The sequence below is a fragment of the Ptychodera flava genome, chromosome 14 (assembly GCF_041260155.1).
Source record: "Ptychodera flava strain L36383 chromosome 14, AS_Pfla_20210202, whole genome shotgun sequence".
In the NCBI taxonomy this organism is placed as follows: Eukaryota; Metazoa; Hemichordata; class Enteropneusta; family Ptychoderidae; genus Ptychodera; species Ptychodera flava.
Window position 1 is genome coordinate 13,931,696 of NC_091941.1, and position 22,240 is coordinate 13,953,935.

Sequence of the window (22,240 nt, forward strand, 5' to 3'; positions counted from 1 at the left end):
CAAAGTACCCTATACTGACACAAAGAATATCATGTCCCCCTTCGTGGCATAAGTGAAAGTTATAGGTCCTGCCTTCAGTATGGTTGTGCTGCCATATATTATACATTATACACAAAGCCCTCCCCCTTCGTCCTATAAGATAAGTCCCTTAAGCGTGAGCACAGTATTTCTGTATTGAATCTTTTTATCAAATTGTTCTCTTCTGACACTGAGAATATCATGTCCCCTTCGTGGCATCAGTAAAAGTTATAAGCCATGTCTTTAGTATGGTGAAGGTGCGCATATATATTATACATTATACAGAGAGCTCCCTCTTTGTCTTATAACACCAGTCCCTTAAGCCTGAGGACAACATTTCTTTTTTGTATATTATTATCAAAGTATTCTCTACTGACACATAGAATATCATGTCCCCCTTCGTGGCATAAGTGAAAGTTATAGGTCCTGCCTTCAGTATGGATGTGCTGCCTCTATATCATACATTATACACAAAGCCCTCCCCCTTCGTCCTATAAGATAAATCCCTTAAGCGTGAGCACAATATTTCTTTTTTGAATCTTGTCATCAATATGTTCTCTTCTGAGACTGAGAATATCATGTTCCCCTTCGTGGTCTAAGTGAAAGTTATAGGTCCTGCAGTCAGTATGGATATATTATACATTATACACAAAGCCCTCCCCCTTCGTCCTATAAGATAAGTCCCTTAAGCGTGAGCACAATATTTCATTTTTCAATCTTGTTATCAATATGTTCTCTTCTGACACTGAGAATATCATGTTCCCCTTCGTGGCCTAAGTGAAAGTTATAGGTCCTGCCGTCAGTATGGATGTGCTGCCATATATTATACATTATACACAAAGCCCTCCCCCTTCGTCCTATAAGATAAGTCCCTTAAGCGTGAGCACAATATTTCACTTTTGAATCTTGTTATCAATATGTTCTCTTCTGACAATGAGAATATTATGTCCCCCTTCATGGCATAAGTGAAAGTTATAGGTCCCGTCTTCAGCATTGCGGTGGTGCCAGTATATTGCACATTATACACAACACCCTCCCCCTTCGTCCCATAAGATAAGTCCCTTAAACGTGAGCACAATATTTCATTTTTTAATCTTGTTATCAATATGTTTTCTTCTGACACTGAGAATATCATGTCCCGTTCGTCGCATCGGTGAAACTTATAGGCCCTGTCTTCAGCATTGTGGTGGTGCCTCCATATTATACATTTTACACTAAGCCCTCCCCTTCTTCCTATAACATAAATCCCTTAAGCATGAGGGCAATAATTTAACTTTGCATGTTTCTATCAAACTGGTCTGTACTGACACTGTGAAAATCATGTCCCCCTTTTTTGCATCAGGGACTGTAATGGGCCAGATCAGTATGATGCTAGTGCTTGTGTATAGTGCACTATGCGCAAAGCCCTCCGTTTTCATCCAATAAGATAAGTACCTTAAACGTAAGGACAATTTTTCATTTTTGCATATTTTTATATGTGTTCCCTACTAACACAGTGCATATCATATCATAGCCCCTAAATGGTATCAGTGACAGTTATAGGTCCCCATCAGGTTCGTGCTAGTGCTGGTATATATTGCATTGTGCATAAAGCCCCAGCCCCGTCCTTCTTTTTCTGACATAGGTCCCTTAAGCGTGAGGCTAATATTCCATTTTTGCGTATTTTTATCAAAATCAGGACAATATTTCATTTTTGCATAGTGTTATCAAAATTTTATCTACTTACAGAGAGAATATCGTAACCCTTCGTATTCCCCCTCCCCCTTCCCCCTTCCCCCTTCGTTTTAGTTTTTCCCGCTGCCGGGTCATGCCTAGTTTTCAATCTTTTCAGCAGGTGACTGTGGAGGCAATCGGCCACGTGCACCTTACCCTTTTGACAAAATTAAAAATATTATCAAAATGAATATAATAATAATAAAGGTTTACTGCAAAAAAAACATTGTGACCAAAAGGTCAAATTACGTTTATATACAAGACTTTAAGAAAAAAAAAAACTTGTACGAAAAATTTACATTGCTGTCCACAGCGTTGTATGAAAAAAACAAAATAATGTTCAATCCGTTACATACGTCAACAATACACTCTAGAAAAACACCAGACTAACTTAGTTTGTCGTTACTGAAATTACACTGTGCACATACAGGGATTTTACATAAATAGTGTAGGCCTACAGATTGTATCACGGTTTTGCGCGAAGAACAAGACTAAAACGGGTATCGTTTACTTCGGCTGAATATATATCAAAAGAAGTTTTTGTTGCGAATTTCTTTTGAGGCTTAAGTTTGCACGGACAGACTCGAAAACTTCCCTAACATACCTTAATGAAAGTTCTCCTTTGTCTTAAAAGTACAATAAAGTTACATAATGTATGTAATATATCTTGTGGTTGGCAGCTTGTTTCGTGCGAAATAACATGAGTGCATGGTAACCTTATTGCTTGTCTTATGCGCTGACAAGGCTAAGCTTATGTGTTATGTAATTCTTCTACTGATATCACACAAGCACATATCAAAGCGGAAGCAGCAGTGACCTCACATACGCAAACATCGGAGACCAGTGTTCACGACAACGGTGAACAATGGCGACGGACAGCGCGAGACGTATCGTTTGGCCATGTATTTCTCTAATATTCCCACTGTTCGTCTTGGCTTCCGGAGCAGGTAGGTGTTTGCAATATTATGATCGTGTAGTGACTATACCCTGTCGCTGCTAAAGCGACAACACACGGTACAACGCGGCAATATCGTTCGCTTCGGTTTGACCTCAGACGACCATGATCAGTACAGTCGTCTGTTTTTCCTTTGTGGTTCATGCAGTCTGCGTATGCGGCTGTCTGTGCACGACGTGAATGACAGTGTGTATGGCAACCATCATAGGTGGTTGCACCATCGGGCCGCGTCGTCGCGGCGTCTCAGCAGATGCGTCTGTGTTTTATGGTGATCGTCACGTCTCGCGTCTTGCACAGAGCGCGCGCGGTTTCCTCCCCTACGCTATTGCTGAACCGCAACATGATTGCGCATACACCTATCTATATTTACAGATACTAGGTGAAGGAGTCTTGTTTTTAGGGTCAAACAATATTTACAACACACATCGCGGTTTAGGAAACCACGGACCGTGGGGAAACCTATTGGTCGCAGTGTTACTCGTGTCCCTTTTTGCATTTTCACAGTCGCTTGTGACGCAGAGCATGGGTGTACTAGTTAGGGGGAGGGGACGTGGACATACTGACTACATGACTGACCGCGAGACGGCCGCTTGTGGTTCGACCATGGAGGTAAAAGAAAGACATGACGGCCGCTGTGTGGTTAGTACTGTGTGTGGTATGCATTAAAAAAGTAGACCAAATTTTCTAATGCATAGGCCTACCACATAGCGGCCGCCGTGTATCGAACCACAAGTGACTGTGTGCCGCGGACTGAATGGTGCATGGTGGTGGGGAAACGTCTGAAACGTGCCCTTTGGTCGTAGAACTCAGGACGAGAAGTATACATCTCACACTCCGGTTACAATATAATACGGTGATTAATATCGGTATGCTCAGTAGAATAGCTTCAGTTCACCAGGAACAAACCACTGAAACCACTCACTTCACAGAACCGCGTCTCCTGCTGCTGTTATGTTTGTTCTATGAGACGCCATGTGATAGAACAATAAATTACAAAGTGTCCACAGACATATATGTACATATTACTCATACGTCAAGTTGACTATCGATCACCAGTTTCATGAGTTTGGAGAGGTGTATAACAAATCTAATCTGATTAAAATCAGATATAGAGATGGCGACGTTTCCACTTTTTGCGCATTACTTGCTCTTCTCGTTGGCTGATATAGCCGTAGTAATGAGGTGACCATCAGCTAACGAGAACAAGCAAAGGTGGAAACTTCATCTCTACGTCTGATTTTAATCAGATTGATAAGATATCCTTACTTTCTTTTGCATATTTTTTCGTGTAGAGAAAACAGATGTTTTATCTTGGGCATGAAATGTAAGTGTGAACACAGTCCCTTCTTGCCTACTTGGTAAATTGTTGTTGTTACGTATACTGCCATACTTGGTTGTGCATCTGCGAGATGACCTATGTTCTGTCTATGAATGGTATTTCGCAGCATGTGTGTCAACCGTACACATGATAAAGCATATCAACTGTAACTCCATTGCATATGCATAACTTTACGTTATTTTTTGCTAGTACATTGTGAGAAGATTTAAATTTTCGTTTTTATGTAAATTCCATTTACCTGTGCAGAATAATTCATAACGGACGCATTTGTCCCAACTTTTCGTCTTACAAATAATGCATATTAGGCCCATATCAAACATAACCTACAGCTCGAGTCTCGATTTCCGTTCCACAAAACATCGGCCGGGTACCACTTCTTATAACCACGGCCCCTCGTATCATGAAACCGTTGAGGTTCCATTTGTTATGGAATATTTGTCCACAAGGCACATTAATAGCTAACTCATCATGACTGACGCGTAAGGTAGAACGCGCCTCGGGGACACAAATTTGGACTCTCAAACTTTTACAATTCTTTTCTGATATACCACTTGTGGGGGGTCATTTGAAAGCTGTTGGTGTAAGAAAACATTTCAACGGCTTAGTTTTTCGAAATTCGAAAAAATTTTTTTTCTTTATAGAGTTAACACAGGGATGGCGGCCATTTTGAATTTTAATTACCGTAAATCTCGAGTTTATTTGTTTCCCTAGTACCAAAATTTGCACGGTGACCCCAGATTTTTATTCGTGATTTTGAAAGAGCATGGTTTAACTTAGGAAAGTTTGAGCAAAACTTTCATTTTCGAGGCGCGAACTACCTTAAAGTGGACTTTTTTATTTCTATAATTAATTCAAAACAAACGACGAATTTAGTTGTTTTATGTGCTACTTCCGAATCGCAATGATATTAATGTATGATTCTGCAGGACTATCATTATCTCCAAATTTCTATAGCAGTTATATTTGTTTGTTATGTTTGTGCTTAAAGATAAATGGCAAACAATTTACGAATATTACAAAACACAAAGCACCACAATGCAGTTTCCAAGGACAATCGATGTACTTTTGAAGAGATCAGTTTTGTGCGAACAAGCCGTTGTACTGTTTGTTCAGGGCTTTTTACTAGATAACCCCAACCCCGGTCGATATTTGAAGTTCCGTGATATCAAAATGCAATAGCAATAATCTAAAACGATAAGTAACTATTCATTGTTGACTTTGCTGTGAAAATCGATACTTCTGAACGAATATAATTCAACACTTTGGACTACATTCTACCATACATCCTCGAATTCAGGGTTAGTGGGCGTATCTCTTCACCGAGGCCGGACTTGGAGATAAACGCATTGCGATACGTTTGTAATCTTTTGAGAAACACAACGCCCCATACAAGGACGTTTTACCGCAACCAGAATGGGTTGCCTATCCATTCGGCGTCCAAGTGGTTACGTTGCAAACGTTGGTAGCCTACATTCGTTTGTTCAGACTGCTACCAACTTTTGCATACAGCCGCCATATTTGAAACTTAAAACATACAATTTTTTTGTATAATAATCTCATGACGTGCGTATTTGTTTGTAGGTTGTGTCATACTTTCTTGAGCCTGTGTCAAAATTGACAGCAAGGTTGACTTACTGATACCGTTCCACATTGCCCGTGTATGTATTGAACGATCACCTGACAGTCCTCGAATCTGTCGTTGAGAGAATTCGCTACTGTTCTCCTCTACAGCATTTGCATGCCTATAGTTTTGACTTTTAATACGACACCATCCGAGACAATCACAGACAATGTGCACATGTTCTCGCTATATATCAGTATATATTTGATTGGTTTATGGCTCCTCCATAAACTCCTCCATATTAAACTCCTACCAAACAGCGTGGTGCATAGTACATATTATAGTAGTTCAGGTATCTATGTGCTGAATGTCATGCACCAACAGCCAACAGCAAAAGCCATTCAATATAACAAATACTCCAACCGCCTGTGCTTTTGTACTTCTTTATCATGGCAGTAAAGTACTTTATGTCTCTTTACCTGTCAGATGTTGCACCGACCTTTCGACTTGCCAGTTACTACGGAAACCACATGGTCCTGCAAATGGAACCACATAAGTCGAAGATCTGGGGATACGGAGCTGCCAATGCAAATTTGGAGTTGATTCTAAAGGGAAAGCCTTACGTCACACAAACTTATCCAGGTGGTATCTGCATAATAACCTTTCGCATATATAAGCCGTTTTGGTCTCTCTGAACAACATATTAGACAAACTCATAGATGTAGTCCTTAATATGACACACCTCAATTATTTACAAATTTAGCCATTGATTCAAACACCTGTATCGTTTTTTCCCCTACATCCTTGACTGAATATTTTCATCGTCTTTTTCGATTTGCTCTTATATTTGTTCGGTAATTTGCGATCCCTATACTTTCTTTGTGATCTAACAATAGCGATGATAATGAAGATGAATGGTGTTGATAACGATGACGACGACAATGCTAGTGCTGCCAATGATGAAGACGGCGGTCGTTGTTATCATCGTCGTCGTCCTCATCACCCATCATATAATGATCATCATCATTATTACCATCACAATCTTCATCATTATCATCGTCATCATTTATACCTTTGAAGGACCGGATCAAGAGTGGATATGGCAAGTAATCCTCGATAGGATGCTCCGAGTGGACCGTTCGATATTACTATAAAACACCGAGACACACAAAATGTTACGGAAGTTATTGTACTTCAGGATGTCCTGTTTGGTGACGTGTGGTTTTGCAGCGGTCAAAGCAACATGCAATTCACAGTAAACGAGGTTGGTTTTCAAACATTTGGTCAGGGTGATAATTTAAATGCTATTCAATGATTGACCTCCACACTAGAATCCTCTTTAGGTTTAGAATCTCCTTCGGGTATTTGATTATTCATATATCAGCTGCATTGATGGGTTACAGATTGCATGACCTTCACCTTACAATCTATTCCGTGGCAGGTTTTCAATGCAAGTCAGGAGATGATGGAATCTTACAAGTACCCGAACGTCAGGCTATTTACAGCAGATTTGGTCGAATCACATGAACCTTACTACGACCTGAAGTCAGTATTAGAACCGTGGTCAATACCTTCACCAGGTAAATTCTACAGAAACTAGCACAAGCCAAACAAATTACCTAATATTTACCACAGGCCTGGCAAGAATTATTAGTGTAGGAGTTATGAATATGATCAATAAATGTCTTGTATTAAACTTCTTTTCATTATACAAGCCTTACCTGTGTCTGGTGTGTGCCTATTACTTTACCCTAGCTATCTGTGTATAGTGTTTCAAAGAAAACAGTATATCTGTTAATTGCCCTCCCTAATCCCCTTCATTAATTTGTTCTGCCGATCACTGACACGAGGGCTTATCGCCCTTACCATTTAACTCGTTAGCAGCTCATAAGGTAGTAGACGTTTACTACCTTATGAGCCGCTAACGAGGTATTTGGTCAGGGCGATAAGCCCCCCCCCCCCCCCCCCGGTCAGTGATCGGTAGGACAAATTAATGAAGGGGATTAGGGAGGGCAATTAACAGATATAGACTGTTTTCTTTGAAACACTATACACAGATAGCTAGGGTAAAGTAATAGGCACACACTAGCTTGTATAATGAAAAATAGTTTAATACAAGACATTTATTGATCATATTCATAACTTCTACACTAATAATTCTTGCAAGGCCCTGTGATATTTACCGACACTTGAAATTCAAAATGGCCGCCATCCCCGTTTGTTAATTCTACGGAAAAAAAAAAAAAAATCGATTTTTACAACAATTACCTGATGAAGATCAGGTACACCACGAACTTCAAAACGAGTCCCCCACTAGTAGTAGATGAAAATGTGCTGTCAAATTTTGAATATCTGTGCCCGAGGCGCAGTAGCAGGAAGACACACGTCTCTCAATGGGTAAAACAGATGACCAAACTTTAGTTGTGAAACTGACATTGTGTAATTATTCTCCAAATGTGTAGCCAAGGAGGCTAAATTGAGAGTGGGAGCAAATTTAAAGATTTTAAAAAAATGAACACTGATGTGATCTACAATTATGCAAAGGAATTACTGTGGTGGCGGCTTTTATCATTGGGTTCGTCAGATGTGTGGTCTTAACAGACGTGACGGTGTATGAAAGGTAAACGTTAACAGGGGATGTCAAGTCTGTACCTTGTGTCACTTTCAGAAACTGTCGCGAAAGGACCCAAAGTCTACTTCTCGGCTCTGTGCTGGTTCTACGGTCGGAACATCTACGACCATTTCAAATATCCGATTGGACTGGTCGTAAGCTGCTGGGGTGGCACGCCCATTGAAGCATGGTCTTCGCCGGATTCATTGAGGAAGTGTAATATTACAGATGAACCCGTAAAAGACAGGTACAAGTTTCGCAAAATGTGCATCATGGACAGATAACTATCTCTCAGTATCTTAATATGATTGCTAGCAGTGCTCTACGCTTGCGATAATCCAGTGGTTACTCCCAATTTTCGATCTTGATAGCGAAAGGGATTATCGATCATTCCATTGGCCTAATATGAGAATCACATGACGTAATTGGTCCCATCTATTCCTAAAACACTGCAAGACTGTGTATTGTTTCTCACATGGCTTTCTACCGACTGTCTTTCTGTTTATACCCCGACGTAGCTCGATCTGAAGGTTTTTGCTTCCCTCCCTTATTTTGATTAATCTCCATAGGAAACTAATCTACCCAATGAAGAATCCAGCAGTTCCTCCTAACTACGGAGGGGAAGTGCCCGGACCTGCGGAGCATTCCATTTTGTGGAATTCCATGATCCATCCCTTTCTGAACCTAACCGTAAGAGGCGTCCTTTGGTACCAAGGTAATACAGTACGATCTCTCCGAATTTTGAGAATTTCCATTCTTCAAAAATGGAGAGAATATTATGTGCTTTCAAACTTTTTCATTCACAGAATATTATAATTTTTTTTACTACGGTTTCGGTTGGAAATTGACATCTGATAGGCTTGTATTTCAGGGAAATATGGTCACATCTTTTTCATTTCAGGCGAGTCCAATGCACCTGCGCCAGAGAGTTATTCTTGCTCATTTCCTGCAATGATTGAGGATTGGAGGGACAAGTTTTACATAGGAACAGATAAACAAACCGATCAGCAGTTTCCGTTTGGATTTGTGCAGGTACTTCATCTGACGTTATTCACCATACCTTCATCCCATGGTCTTTCTGGTTACGATTCGGAGACGAGAAGTGAATGAATTCATGATGTGATGTTACAATTGTGATGATTAATACGTAGATTCGATATTGGTTACCAAGGGCACGTATTCCACTCTGAATATACAACCCGAATTCATCAAACTCTTAACCCGGTGTCGTTTCGTGAACTTTCGCCTGTGTTGATTTGTCTTGTGATTTGTTTCAATAATAGTCACCAGACCACCTTGTTTCCCTAGGCCGTCAGCTGATCAATTTATTTCATATAAACGAACGAAAATCTTTCCCTACTTCAGTATGGAGATATTCAAAGGCTTAATGAGTACAAATTTTGTCTAAAAACGTCCTCATTTCAGCTCAGGGGTGATTGTTTCTCTAAAACCCTTTTCAATCGCGAATTTTCTCCTTTCAAATTACGCATTCTAACCCCCTGTTTTACCAGGGGTTCCACAGGCGCTAGTAGTATTGCCCCCCCCCCCCCCATCCGATCAATTCTATATGAGAGCATCCCAGTTTAAAAACTTGAGGGAACATGTTTGTTTTGCAGATATCTTCAGTCCAAGGAAATGAAACTCTTATTAACGGGTATCCAACGATAAGATGGCACCAAACGGCTGATTATGGTTACGTACCCAATGAAAAAAATGCCAAATGTGTTCATGGCTGTTGCTATGGACATTGGCGACCCACAGTCGCCATGGGGACCGTGAGTATTACTCTTTGTCCAATGTCGGTCTCAGCCCAGTTCTTATCGTTTACCGTCTACCTTGCAGCAATCTTGCCAGTCTTTCATTTCCCGTGGCAATAATTCTTTGTTTCCCAATCTGACATAAATGTATCATAAATCTTATAGGCCTGACTAGATTTCCGTATAACTCCGTAGGGTTCATCCAAGGTACAAGGAGGACGCCGCTCATCGTTTGACGCTAGCTGGCAGAGCCGTAGCGTACGGAGAAAACTATGTGAAGTTCCAAGGACCTTTCCCAACGGAAATCATCATTATACCGCAATCAAATATCATCGATATTATATACGACAACAAGAAAACTGAAATTGTGATACATTATGACAACGGCTTCGAGGTAAAGTATGAAAACAAATTTACTTGATATATCTAATAGTGGATGACGGTATATATATATACTATTAGTCCGCCATGTTTCATCTTAATTTCTTAGTGCAGTTATATATTGTCAATCATAATAGGAGTGTTTGAGCCTCAGTCCGCATATCTGGTCCAAGAGATATATCTTACCTGTGGTGTGCTTCCACCAAACCACGCTAACCAGTCTGATGTCAATGCAGATACTCGACAGATTCTCAATGACAAAGCAGAAAGAGGTCTCATGATACAAATACCAAAACTCGTGACATCGTCAAATTTTGAACCAAAAGGGGATCTTTAGAACCATGCTTATTTTTGGTGTTTTCGGTAAAAAATCTTCTTCTCTGAAACCGCTTGTCGGATTGCTTTGAAATTTGATATACAGTTTACTTAGGGTGACTTCAGTCAGATTTGTACAAATCGTGGTGAAATTTGCATATTTGTATTTTTAAGGCAATTTTTGTCATTTTTGGTTAAAATATCTTTAAAAATCTTCTTCTTCAAAACTACCAGTCACATAGCTTTGATATTTGATACATGTGTCCCTAGGGATGATCGATTTCAGATTTGTTCAAATTGTGCAGAAATATGCAAATTTGCATTTTCAAGGCAATTATTGCCATTTTTAGTCAAAAATGTATTTCTCAAAAAGTAATGATCTGATAGCTTTGAAATTTGGTATACAGGTTCCTACAGATGAAGTAAATGATATTTATTGAAATTATGATGAAATCTGCAATTTTGTATTTTTGGGGCCATTTTGCCATTTTTGGTCAAAAAATGTGTATTTCCAAAACTACTCATCTTATGCCTTTGATATTTGGTACACAGGTTCCTACAGATCACCTAAATGATATTGAAATTATGATGAAATCTGCAATTTTGTAATTTTGGGGCAATTTTTGCTGTTTTTGGTCAAAAAATGTGTTTCTCAAAAAGTACTGGTCTGATAGCTTTGAAATTTGGTATACTGGTTTTTACAGATGAGCTAAGTAATATGTATTTAATTTCTCATGAAATCTGTAGTTTTGTATTTTTGGGGCAATTTTAGCCATTTTTGGTCAAAAAATGTGTATTTCCAAAACTACTCATCTGATAGCTTTGAAATTTGGTATACAGGTTTCTCTAGATGAACTAAATGATATTTATTGAAATTATGATGAAATCTGGAATTTTGAATTTTGGGGGGGGAAGTTTTAATTTTTGGTCAAAAAATGTGTTTCTCAAAAAGTACTGGTCTAACAGCTTTGAAATTTGGTATACTTGTTTCTATAGATGAACTAAATTTGATCTTTTGAAATTATAATGAAATCTGCAATTTTTAGTCCCCGCGGACGAAGTCCGGCGGGGACTTATAGATTGGGTCCCGTCCGTGTGTCCGTCCGTCCGTCCGTCCGTCCGTCCGTCATCAACAGTTTCTCAGATACTGCTGAACCAATTTTGTTCAAACTTGGCACAAAGGCATAGCACTATGACCTACAGATGCACATTGATTTATTTTGCGATACGATCCAATATGGCCGCCAGACGGCCATTTTATTACAATTTTTTCATGTACAGAGCCATAACTCAGACATGTTTCAACCGATTTTATTCAAAGTTGGTACAAGGACATTGACCAATGTCATAGATATGCACGTCAATTTGTTTTGTGATATGATCCAATATGGCCGCCAGGCGGCCATTTTATTACGATTTTTTCATGTACAGAGCCATAACTCAGGCATGTTTCAACCGATTTTATTCAAAGTTGGTACAAGGACAATGACCAATGTCATACATATGCACAATGATTTGTTTTGTGATACGATCCAACATGGCTGCCAGGCGGCCATTTTGTTATGATTTTTTCATGTACAGAGCCATAACTCAGGCATATCTCAACCGATTTTATTCAAAGTTGGTACAAGGACATTGACCTATGTCATATATATGCATGTTGATTTGTTTTGTGATACGATCCAATATGGCCTCCAGGCGGCCATTTTATTACGATTTTTTCATGTACAGCGCCATAACTCAGACATGTTTCAACCGATTTTATTCAAAGTTGGTACAAGGACATTGACCAATGTCATAGATATGCATGTCAATTTGTTTTGTGATATGATCCAATATGGCTGCTGTGCAGCCATTTTGTTATGATTTTTTGTGTACAGAGCCATAATTCAGGCATATCTCAACTGATTTTATTCAAAGTTGGTACAAGGACATTGACCTATGTCATACATATACACATTGATTTGTTTTGTGATACGATCCAATATGGCCGCCTTGTGGCCGTTTTTTTATGATTTCTCATGTCCTGAACCATAACTCAGACATGTATCAAGCAAATTTATTCAAAGTTGGTACAAGGACATTGACTTATAGTATACATATGTACTTTGATATAAATATGTACTTTGATTTGTTTCTCGATAAGGTCCGATATGACCACATGGTGGCAATTTTGTTATGTTTTTTTTTCATGTCGAGAGCCATAACTCTGGCAAGTCTCAACTGATTTTATTCAAAGTTTGTAACTGGACATTGAATTATGTCATACATATACATGTAGATTTTTTAAACGGTAAGATCAAATATCGCTGCGTGGCGGCGATTTTGTTACAATTTTCTCATACTGAGCCATAACTCAGATATATTTCCACCAGTATCATTCAAAGTTAGTACAAGGACATTGACATATTTCATACATGCTCGTCAATTTGTTTCACGTCATGTAGCAGTATCATGTCAATTATTGAAGTTTCTGATATGTCAAGAAATACTGCATCAAATTTCATGACACTTTGTACAGATGTTAAGCTCACATTGCTTTAACAGTGAAAAAGACATTTATCAGTGTCATTTTAATTAATTTGTAATTGCATATGTAATGAACTTTCCTAATTAGACTATCCACAAATACAACGTCAAATTTGATGAAACTTGATACAGATGTTGATCTCATAGTGTTGTAAATACTGCATTAAACTTTATGAAATATGGTACCGGTGATAATCTATTAGTGTTAGGATAGTATGAAAAAGTGTTTTGCAACATCCTGTCAACTAATTCCCAGTTGACTCATTTAATGACCTTTAGGATAGTGGCCTACATTGATTTTATGTTTTCATCACCATGGAACTCATTCTTGGCCATTGAGTGCCATCTGTATCAAAGTATTTTTATCACAGGACCTGTAATCAAAGTACCCATTAGCAAGCGGGGACTGTGTCATCAACGATGACTTGTTATTTTTGGGGGCAATTGTTGCCATTTTGGTCAGAAAATTTTGTTCTCAAAAAACTACTCATCAGATAGCTTTGGTTGACATGTTCTTAGGGATGATCTGCTGTGATATATTCAAAGTATGATGAAATCTTCAATTGTGTATTTTTGCAGCTATTTTAGCCACTTTTTTCTGGCCACTGAATTAAGTTATCAAAGATTTCCACCTCCTTCATCAACATGTGTCAAAAATAATTATTCTCTATGAAACACAGCGGAGCTATATCGGCCGCTAGGTCGCTTTTTTCTTAATTTCAAAAAAGAGTAAACAACTTGATGGTTCATTATTTACATTTTGTTACAGGTCTGCTGTTCACCGACCAATAATTGCACTTACATCTCCACTGACTGGCATGCAGCACCTATCTCGTCTGCAATCGGTACATATGGTGTACAACTCTCCACCAAACAGTGTTCTAACGAAACGATGCAAGCAATTCGGTATGCGTGGAGGGATTATCCGTGTGTCTACAAGCAGTGTTCAGTTTACAGTCGTGTCAATGCCCTCCCGGCGCCCATATTTCTCTTTTCTCTAACTGATAAGAGAGTGATATGGAAATAGACGCTGACCAGACGCAGTGGCCATACTCGTGTAAGATGTAGTCACTGCCATATTAAGTCTTTCCATTATTTACCGAGAACAATATTTTCCATTATATTTTATGCAGTATATCGCAATGGAGCTATATCCTTGCAATTTTCAAACTACTCAGTTTTTTGTTAAGACTTTTGAACTGAGTAATTTTACGTGTTCCACTCCGGAAGCATCAGTTGGCATAGCCACATATTTTACGCGTTCATAAACCTTTTTGATTTCATCTGCATATGCCGTTGTGAAAACTTGGACGTCACCGATGATGTGTGTATTATGCAACCATTCGGTAGTCTCATTTTGTGTATTGATAGACGGATAACATTTCATCATTGCGACACAATTTCGTACAGAAAATCTTTCAGTTATACATGAATGATGTGAAACCCTAGCCGAGTGTTCAACTTATGATCACATGACTTTATTCCATGATGCAGAGGCCAAATAAGAACACTTCTCACAGTCTGGCTGGACCAGCTGTCATATTGGCGACATTCTTGATAAATGAGTCTTTTATTTGAGCCCACCTCTGTTTCTTGCCGTGTAACATCTTAACTACTTACCATATGTAGGGTTTTCATGTTTATTGTGTTGTACAAAAGATATAGGCGTTTGTACTTACTTCGTATTAATGCACAGAAGTCTTTCAACTCAGGGACAGTGAACTCACAAGAACAATACATTCCTGCATTTTGATAGTGACTTGGCCATGAATACCGTTCATGTTCTCGTGGTGTGTCACCAAGTACTGTACAACAGTAAAGTCATTTCACTTCCTGATTCAGCTAGTCTTGTCTGTTCTTGATTTTACAGTACGTGGATTCGTCACACTGCTTAAAAGATGGTAGCGTCTATTGCAGAACACATGATGAGTAGATAGTGTTGAAATATGTAAAGTACTCATGACCTTGTTGTTACCCAAAACATTAAATGTGTCTTTGACAACTGACAAAAATCTTAAGACTCTCTTTCAGCTTTGTTTTCTATAGAAAATGTTATCAGAAAATAATACAAAGCAGACGATACTGCATAATATCCTTATGAAAACATATCACTTAGTACTCAAAGTTAGTATACCCAAAGGCCATTTCAAGTGATTTCTGCCATCCTCAAAATTGTTTGAGATATTCGAAAATGTATTTCTCATTTCATCTTTCAACATACCAGGCTTGAAACCAAGAGAGATATTGCTGCCTCAGAAAAAATGTCCTCAAAACCACGATCTTGATAATTCTGTCATTTATCGTAGCAGCATTGCGTCATCCTGGCCAAGAAATCTTGAAAACTGCATTATTAGTACTTTTTTGGTGAAAAAATGTTGAACCGAAACTGGACAAATCAGATCGCAATTAACCTATGTTAACGTCACATCAACCATATTTTCTACTTTGTGTCACATGTGTCAACCCATCCCCGTTTGCCAAATCACAGCGCCCTTCCATGTTTTAATGAGTGCCAATGGTTTGCAAATGTGGAAATGATAAATTTACACGGTCTCTGATCGGGCAACCGCGATAGATTAAGATCATGCCTCCGCTAGGGCCTTCACGTCCTCCGACACACGGCAAAGGCCGCTGTGCGCATAACAAGAGGAATGTGAAAGGCTAAATTGCTTTCCAATGCTTGCAGCGCGGCGGTTTTCGCCGTATGTCGAACCCCAAGAGACTGTGAAACTACTAGTCTCAAGGTATCATTTGAGTTAAATCGTCCATACCTACAAGCATAAGGCCAAAGTAATTAAATTCTTTGTTTTGCGTCCCCACCCTCTTAGGTTTTAAAGGTTTTCATGAAAAACACACACAGTGTTGTTATAGTCGTACCTCGCCGGTCTGGGGAGTGTACTCACTGCTGAGAGGTACTTCGAGATCTTTGACAGAGTAGAGACTCACAGAGTTGTTGGATATCAATGATGGTGGTTTATTACTGAAGTGTAAAGTTTACACATCTGATGCCCAGCTACCTCCGACTGAAAATAGTGGGTGATCATCCCTTTTTAAAAAGAAATCCTAACATCCTAATTAGATCAAATTATTAATCCTCCAATCACTAATCAACTAATATTTCCTGATTGGCTACAATAATTAATATATTCTTCCCTTCAAGAAATACATTACTAAACCTTCTCTGATAGGATATTGATCATATAAAATCTTACATGATCTGCATAGGTGACATCATCGTTATACAACATTTCCCTTATGTAATCGTCCCAGGGTCCTGCCTGGAATTTAAATATTGACTATAAGAATTCACTTTACTGCCTTGACACTAGATGTCACTAATAAAAGTGTCTATCTTTATCCTTGATACTTAGGTGTCAATGACGTAAATACATTAAATGTCCCTAACAACGGAGTTTGAACCAAGATGTGTGAAAATTCATAACGATCATTAACCCTTACACAGACTTGAAAAGTTCAACCCTCTCGTTCACTGACCTTTGTACAGATTCCGAAATTACAAAAACGATATCAGTAATCCAAAGAAAATTTAGTCTGTAACAGTGTATTTGAATAGGAAATTTAGGACATACCCGCTTAGCTTTTCTGAACTAAAAATTTTGTTACATTTTTTTATTTGCTGCAATCAAATTACATTGTGTTAATTTTCTTGTGTGTGTTTTTCAGCCGCTTACACGCGTACCTTTTCCCATTTTGAGTGGACGCAAAACAAAAAATTTAATCACTTTGGCCTAATTATGCTCTATGGGATGCGGCATCAATTAAAACGTCGTCTAAAGGTATTGTGTCATTCTAAGTCCTTGAGAAGCTATCCAAATTTGCAAAAAAACCGCCCTAAAAGTTTCTCCTGTTACAACTTGAAAGCGTAGCCCGGCTGGTCTAGAGCAAACACTACTAGTTCTACTGGACTTGTCGATATGGTACATGTACTTGTGCATGCCAACACAAGTATTCTGATTACAGTCATGCAATAACTTAGGAGGAGAGAGTGTTTCTATGTTGACTTTTAAAGAATGTAAACAAAGGCAAAATTTTGGGGAATATAGGCCTAAAGATAACGGAGTAATACTTCAAAATACACTTTGTGAAAACGGAATCGCATTGTCTCGTTGGGAATTACGATTTCATCGAAGTCGTCTACAAAATAAGGGAGGAGCCCCGCGGCATCCGTTCTAAAGCGACAGTTGATACGTTTAAGTATATTGCAAATCTAACTTTTTGGATTACAGTTTTCACTTTCCCTCCAATTGTTTGCTTCCTTTCAAATGTTATAGAATAGCATACTTATGTTGAAAAACCCCACCATTAATGGGGCGAATAGTCCAAGAGCTAAATAGGCCACCAAGGGACTGTGATATCTTCCACAGTCACCTGTGGTCGGTGTATTCTGCTCGGCGTCTATGCCCCCATAGACGTGTGTATATATGCCCGAGAAAAAGACACAAGCTTATGTACACACATCTATGGGGGCATAGACGCCGAGCGGAATAGACAGTGAAAAGACCGACCACAGGTGACTGTGATATCTTCATATGGGGGGGGGGGGGGTGTCCCGCCCGAATCGAAAATATCTATCCATGTATATTTCAAAACATGACCCATAGTTAGCGATTTCTTTGAGAAATTTTGGGAAATTTTAAACTTTATTTTGTTAAACATGTGAAGGTTTTCCTAAAGCATTGGACATTTGCTTCGGGTGAAAACTCGACCCATGTTTAGGGACTGGTCAGTTTCTTCGGCCTGGGGGGGGGGGAGGGGGCGGTGGATTATTTTTTGCCGACGTCAAAAAGTGGCTGACCCCCCTATTCCAAATTTTGAAAACAGATTGACAACCCATATTCCAAATTTCGAAAACATTTCTACATACATTTATATTTTAAATAGTCATTTTATGTTTTAATGAAAATGTTGACATGTCAGTTGTGTCAATCTTAAAGTTTGAATACAGTACATTTTGAATGAGCTGTATTTTGAATGAGCTGTTAATGTATTTCACACTTTCTATGATTAACCAGATTCCTTAACTGTTGTACAGAAATGGATGTCAATCATTAATATCAAAGAGGAAAAAGCAGTTAATTAAAAACTTTGATGGGTGTTAAGACTTGCCAGCCATCCTATTAAATCTCCTGAGGAGCCATATGGAGCTTTTTTAGCCAAATCTGATGTGTACAGTGTCTGAGAGGACCTTTTCTTGTAACATTGAAACCATAAAAGCACAGCTAATAATGACAAAAACTGCCCTTTTTAAGTGTTATTTTGTTCATAAAAAAGCATCTTTCCACAGAAAAGCTGTGACACAAAGGAAAATAATTGCATCAATGAGAAGGAAAGATATCTTGTCATTTTTCTATCTCTAAAATAAGTCACTGTATCAAATATATATTGTGAAATATTTGTGCATGTTGCTTTCTCATATTGAATTCTCATAGAGAGAACAGAAAAGTATCAGGAATTTGTCATCCTTTTCATATGAAATGCAGATTTCATAATGGTACACTTTCAAGATATCTCTGATTTATTAAAGTATGGCGCCCGAAGGGCGCGCCGAAAAATATGAAACATCCTGATATCTCTGATATATATGCCTTGTATGCTAAAGGTATGCAGTCACCTGTAATCTAAATATGCCAATATATGGTCAAAGGGGCGTTCCTTGGTATTCAAAATGTCCATGTGAAGGCGCTGTTTTTAAAAAGCGGCCACCCGCTTAAAATCTGTGATTGGTCGGATTTTCTCTTTCCATGGTAACTGTGGCAAAATTGGAACAGGTGACAGTATACCTTTAAAGTGGCACTCCCACTTGGTAACATTTTTAAAACACATTTTTTTAGTGCCAACGGTCGATATTTGACGTGGCGACTGCGCGCGGATCGCGAGATATCAATAAAAACATGTCTTCAAAAAAGTAAAAGTTTGAATTCCGGTGGCCCACCTAAATTCAGCTTCCGAACATCGAAGGTTCGGCACTGGGGCCACTGTCAACTAAGCTATGGAGTACGAGTCTACACTGACGCTGCTGTACGCCACAGTGCCACTTGCGTCGGTGATCGGTCATGCCCCGTGGGAGAAAGCTGAGTCTTACTGACTTGGTGAAAAAACGAAAAACAATTTTTGCTGATTCCACCAGAATTCGCATAGGTGACTAGCCCAGTTACGTGCGGTTGATACATAGCGGCCACCGCGTGGTATGCATAGGCGCATACCACGCGCGCGGTGAACCACACGTACTGTGTGGCAGACGAAAAAATGTAGTCATCGGAGGAGGCTAATATTTTACACGTAAAAACTGATATTTATGTGGTATTGGTTAAAATATAATACAACTGATTTAGAATAATGAAAACGACAAAAGCTAAGAAGACGTTTTCAAAAACTGACCTGTGGTAAAGACATAATGCTGTATATAAAGTCATCGCAGTGGGAGGTAAAATTTCGTTCGAACTTATTATGGACTCCCTAGAATATCATCAATCAGCACAACAACAAACCTTCGGGGGATTTCGCGTCATAATCAGAAACGATCGTAAAACTTCGGGATGTGAAAAATACACTCGGGAAATGACATGTTTATATTGATATCTCGCGATCCGCGCGCAGTCGCCACGTCAAATATCGACCGTTGGCATTAAAAAAATGTGTTTTAAAAATGTTACCATATGGGAGTGCCTCTTTAAAGTCATGCACCTGAAGGGCATGCTGAAAAATGTCTGATATATTTAAGTAATGAGCTTGAAGAGCACGCTGAAAAATATTGAACGTACAGATATCTCTGATGTATGTATGCTTGATATGTTTAAGTTGGGCGTGCTGAAAAATGTGACTGATGATTAAAGTTAGGCTACACGCCCGAAGGGCGCGCCGAAAAATACAACTGAATGATGAAATTTGTGGCTGACATTAGCATTTTAGGCAATGATGAGCCTGTGTCAAAATTCAAAAACACACTGACCCCCCCCCCCTATTTGACATTTCAAAAACATGGTGACCCCCCTATCACCAAAGTCAAAACAGGGTGACACCCCCCCCCATGAATCCACCCCCCAGGCTGAAGAAACTGACCAGTCCCTTAGGGCCTAGTGATCTTTCGTGAAAAATCGACCCATGTATAGGGATTTTTTGCGAAAAAGTATCCCATTAGGCAGGGCTGCATATACCCGTAAACCCTTTACTATGAGAGTACACCCCCTCCCCTGGCGCCCACTGCACTGTACTCTGTGAAACCTCTGAAAAGGCTCACTTCAGTAGGAACCGCGACTGCACTCTCTGCTTAGAAAGCACGTTCTTGAAAAATTGGTCACGTGCCGCACATTGTGCGAATGGCGTCAACAAGTTTATATACACAGCGCCCGCTTTCATTAGTAATGTCCTTTCATGTGAATTACCGGAATGGATTCTTTTGCGCCACGGACGTACTCTTAAGGGTTTAAATAATTTTCAACGGAATTAAATAAACTCAAACGAATGATGGGGAAAAGTTTACAGAGTGTTCTTTGACAAAGGCCTGTGATGCTGAATCTGAGGTGTCCCGGATGTTATTGAAATCATGTGATGACGTTGACCTAACGTGTGTTTGGTAAGTCGAGTCACTATCAGATTTTGGTGCCGATGGCCAAGTTTCTGGAAGCTGTGTCCGTAGTATATTTCTCAGCCGTACCCTATCGCATAGATCGCCCTGACATCAAATATTGATACACCCAGGTCACACTTCCGCCACCAATGTCTTCGAATTAATGAACTTACTGCAAGGTTTTGATGCACCGTGTGTTGAGAGTCGTATCACCATAGGGGGTCCAATCTCCGATGATGACGATGATGATGATTAAATATTTAAAAATGAAGATAAATAAACATATATTTGGACTCAGTAAATTTGTTGTTATTGTTGTTGTTATTGTTGTTGTCGTTGTTGATACTATTTGCAGAAAAGAACAAAGTATGCGCTGCAAATTTCAACACAGCCTAACTATACATGTGCGTCGCAAATTCAATACAGCCTAACTATACATGTGCGTTGCAAATTCAATACAGCCTAACTATACATGTGCGTTGCTGCCTAACTATACATGTGCGTTGCAAATTCAATACAGCCTAACTATACATGTGCGTTGCTGCCTAACTATACATGTGCGTTGCAAATTCAATACAGCCTAACATTACCCAAGGGGTGTCACTTCATTGCCACACACTTTTTTCGATCGCCAAAAATGCACCTAGCATGCATCGAAATCGGTAAAATTCGACGTAGGGTCAAAGCACATTAGTCCTTCTCAATAATACTCCAACATTTTTACCTCTTACCGATGAAAAGTCGAGAAATCAGCAAGTTTTTCAGCGTATCTGGACGTCTCTTACATTTCAGATTTAAAAGGCGAGGCAGTGTATTGAGTCACGTGGGCGCTTTTCAAATCGAACCAATAGCAGAGCTGAATGGACCAGCGTGAAAACCCGGAGGCAACGTAAGTTTCTCACATCTTTGGAAAGAACGATCTCTTGCTGCGGGTGAACTGGAACTGTTAAAGTTACCAGAATTTCGTATGCAGACGCACGCAGACAGTGTCACCCATAGTCTTCCAAAGACGTGAGAAACTTACGTTACTGCCGGGTTTTCACGCTGGGCCCATTCGTTCAGTACGGGCTCTGACCCTACATCGAATTTTACCGCTCTCGATGCTTGCTGGGTGCATTTTGGCGAGCTCTGCTATTGGTTCGATTGAAAAGCGCCCACGTGACTCAATACACTGCCTCGCCTTTTAAATCTGAAATGTAAGAGACGTCCAGATACGCTGAAAAACTTGCTGATTTCTCGACTTTTCATCGGTAAGAGGTAAAAATGTTGGAGTATTATTGAGAAGGACTAATGTGCTTTGACCCTACGTCGAATTTTACCGATTTCGATGCATGCTAGGTGCATTTTTGGCGATCGAAAAAAAGTGTGTGGCAATGAAGTGACACCCCTTGGGTAATGTTAGGCTGTATTGAATTTGCAACGCACATGTATAGTTAGGCAGCAACGCACATGTATAGTTAGGCTGTATTGAAT

At 39.4% G+C, this 22,240-nt stretch overlaps 1 protein-coding gene across 1 annotated transcript; it reads left to right on the top strand.

Moving 5' to 3' along the window:
- Positions 1–6,685: 6,685 nt before the first annotated feature.
- Positions 6,686–14,324, top strand: LOC139149452 (sialate O-acetylesterase-like). The gene is given in 9 exon segments (XM_070721226.1): positions 6,686–6,850; positions 7,028–7,166; positions 8,255–8,444; positions 8,767–8,912; positions 9,099–9,229; positions 9,814–9,903; positions 9,905–9,972; positions 10,150–10,348; positions 13,949–14,324. Coding segments are annotated over 9 exon segments (1,242 nt in total). The 5' UTR covers positions 6,686–6,829; the 3' UTR covers positions 14,207–14,324.
- The last annotated feature ends 7,916 nt before the right edge of the window (positions 14,325–22,240 follow it).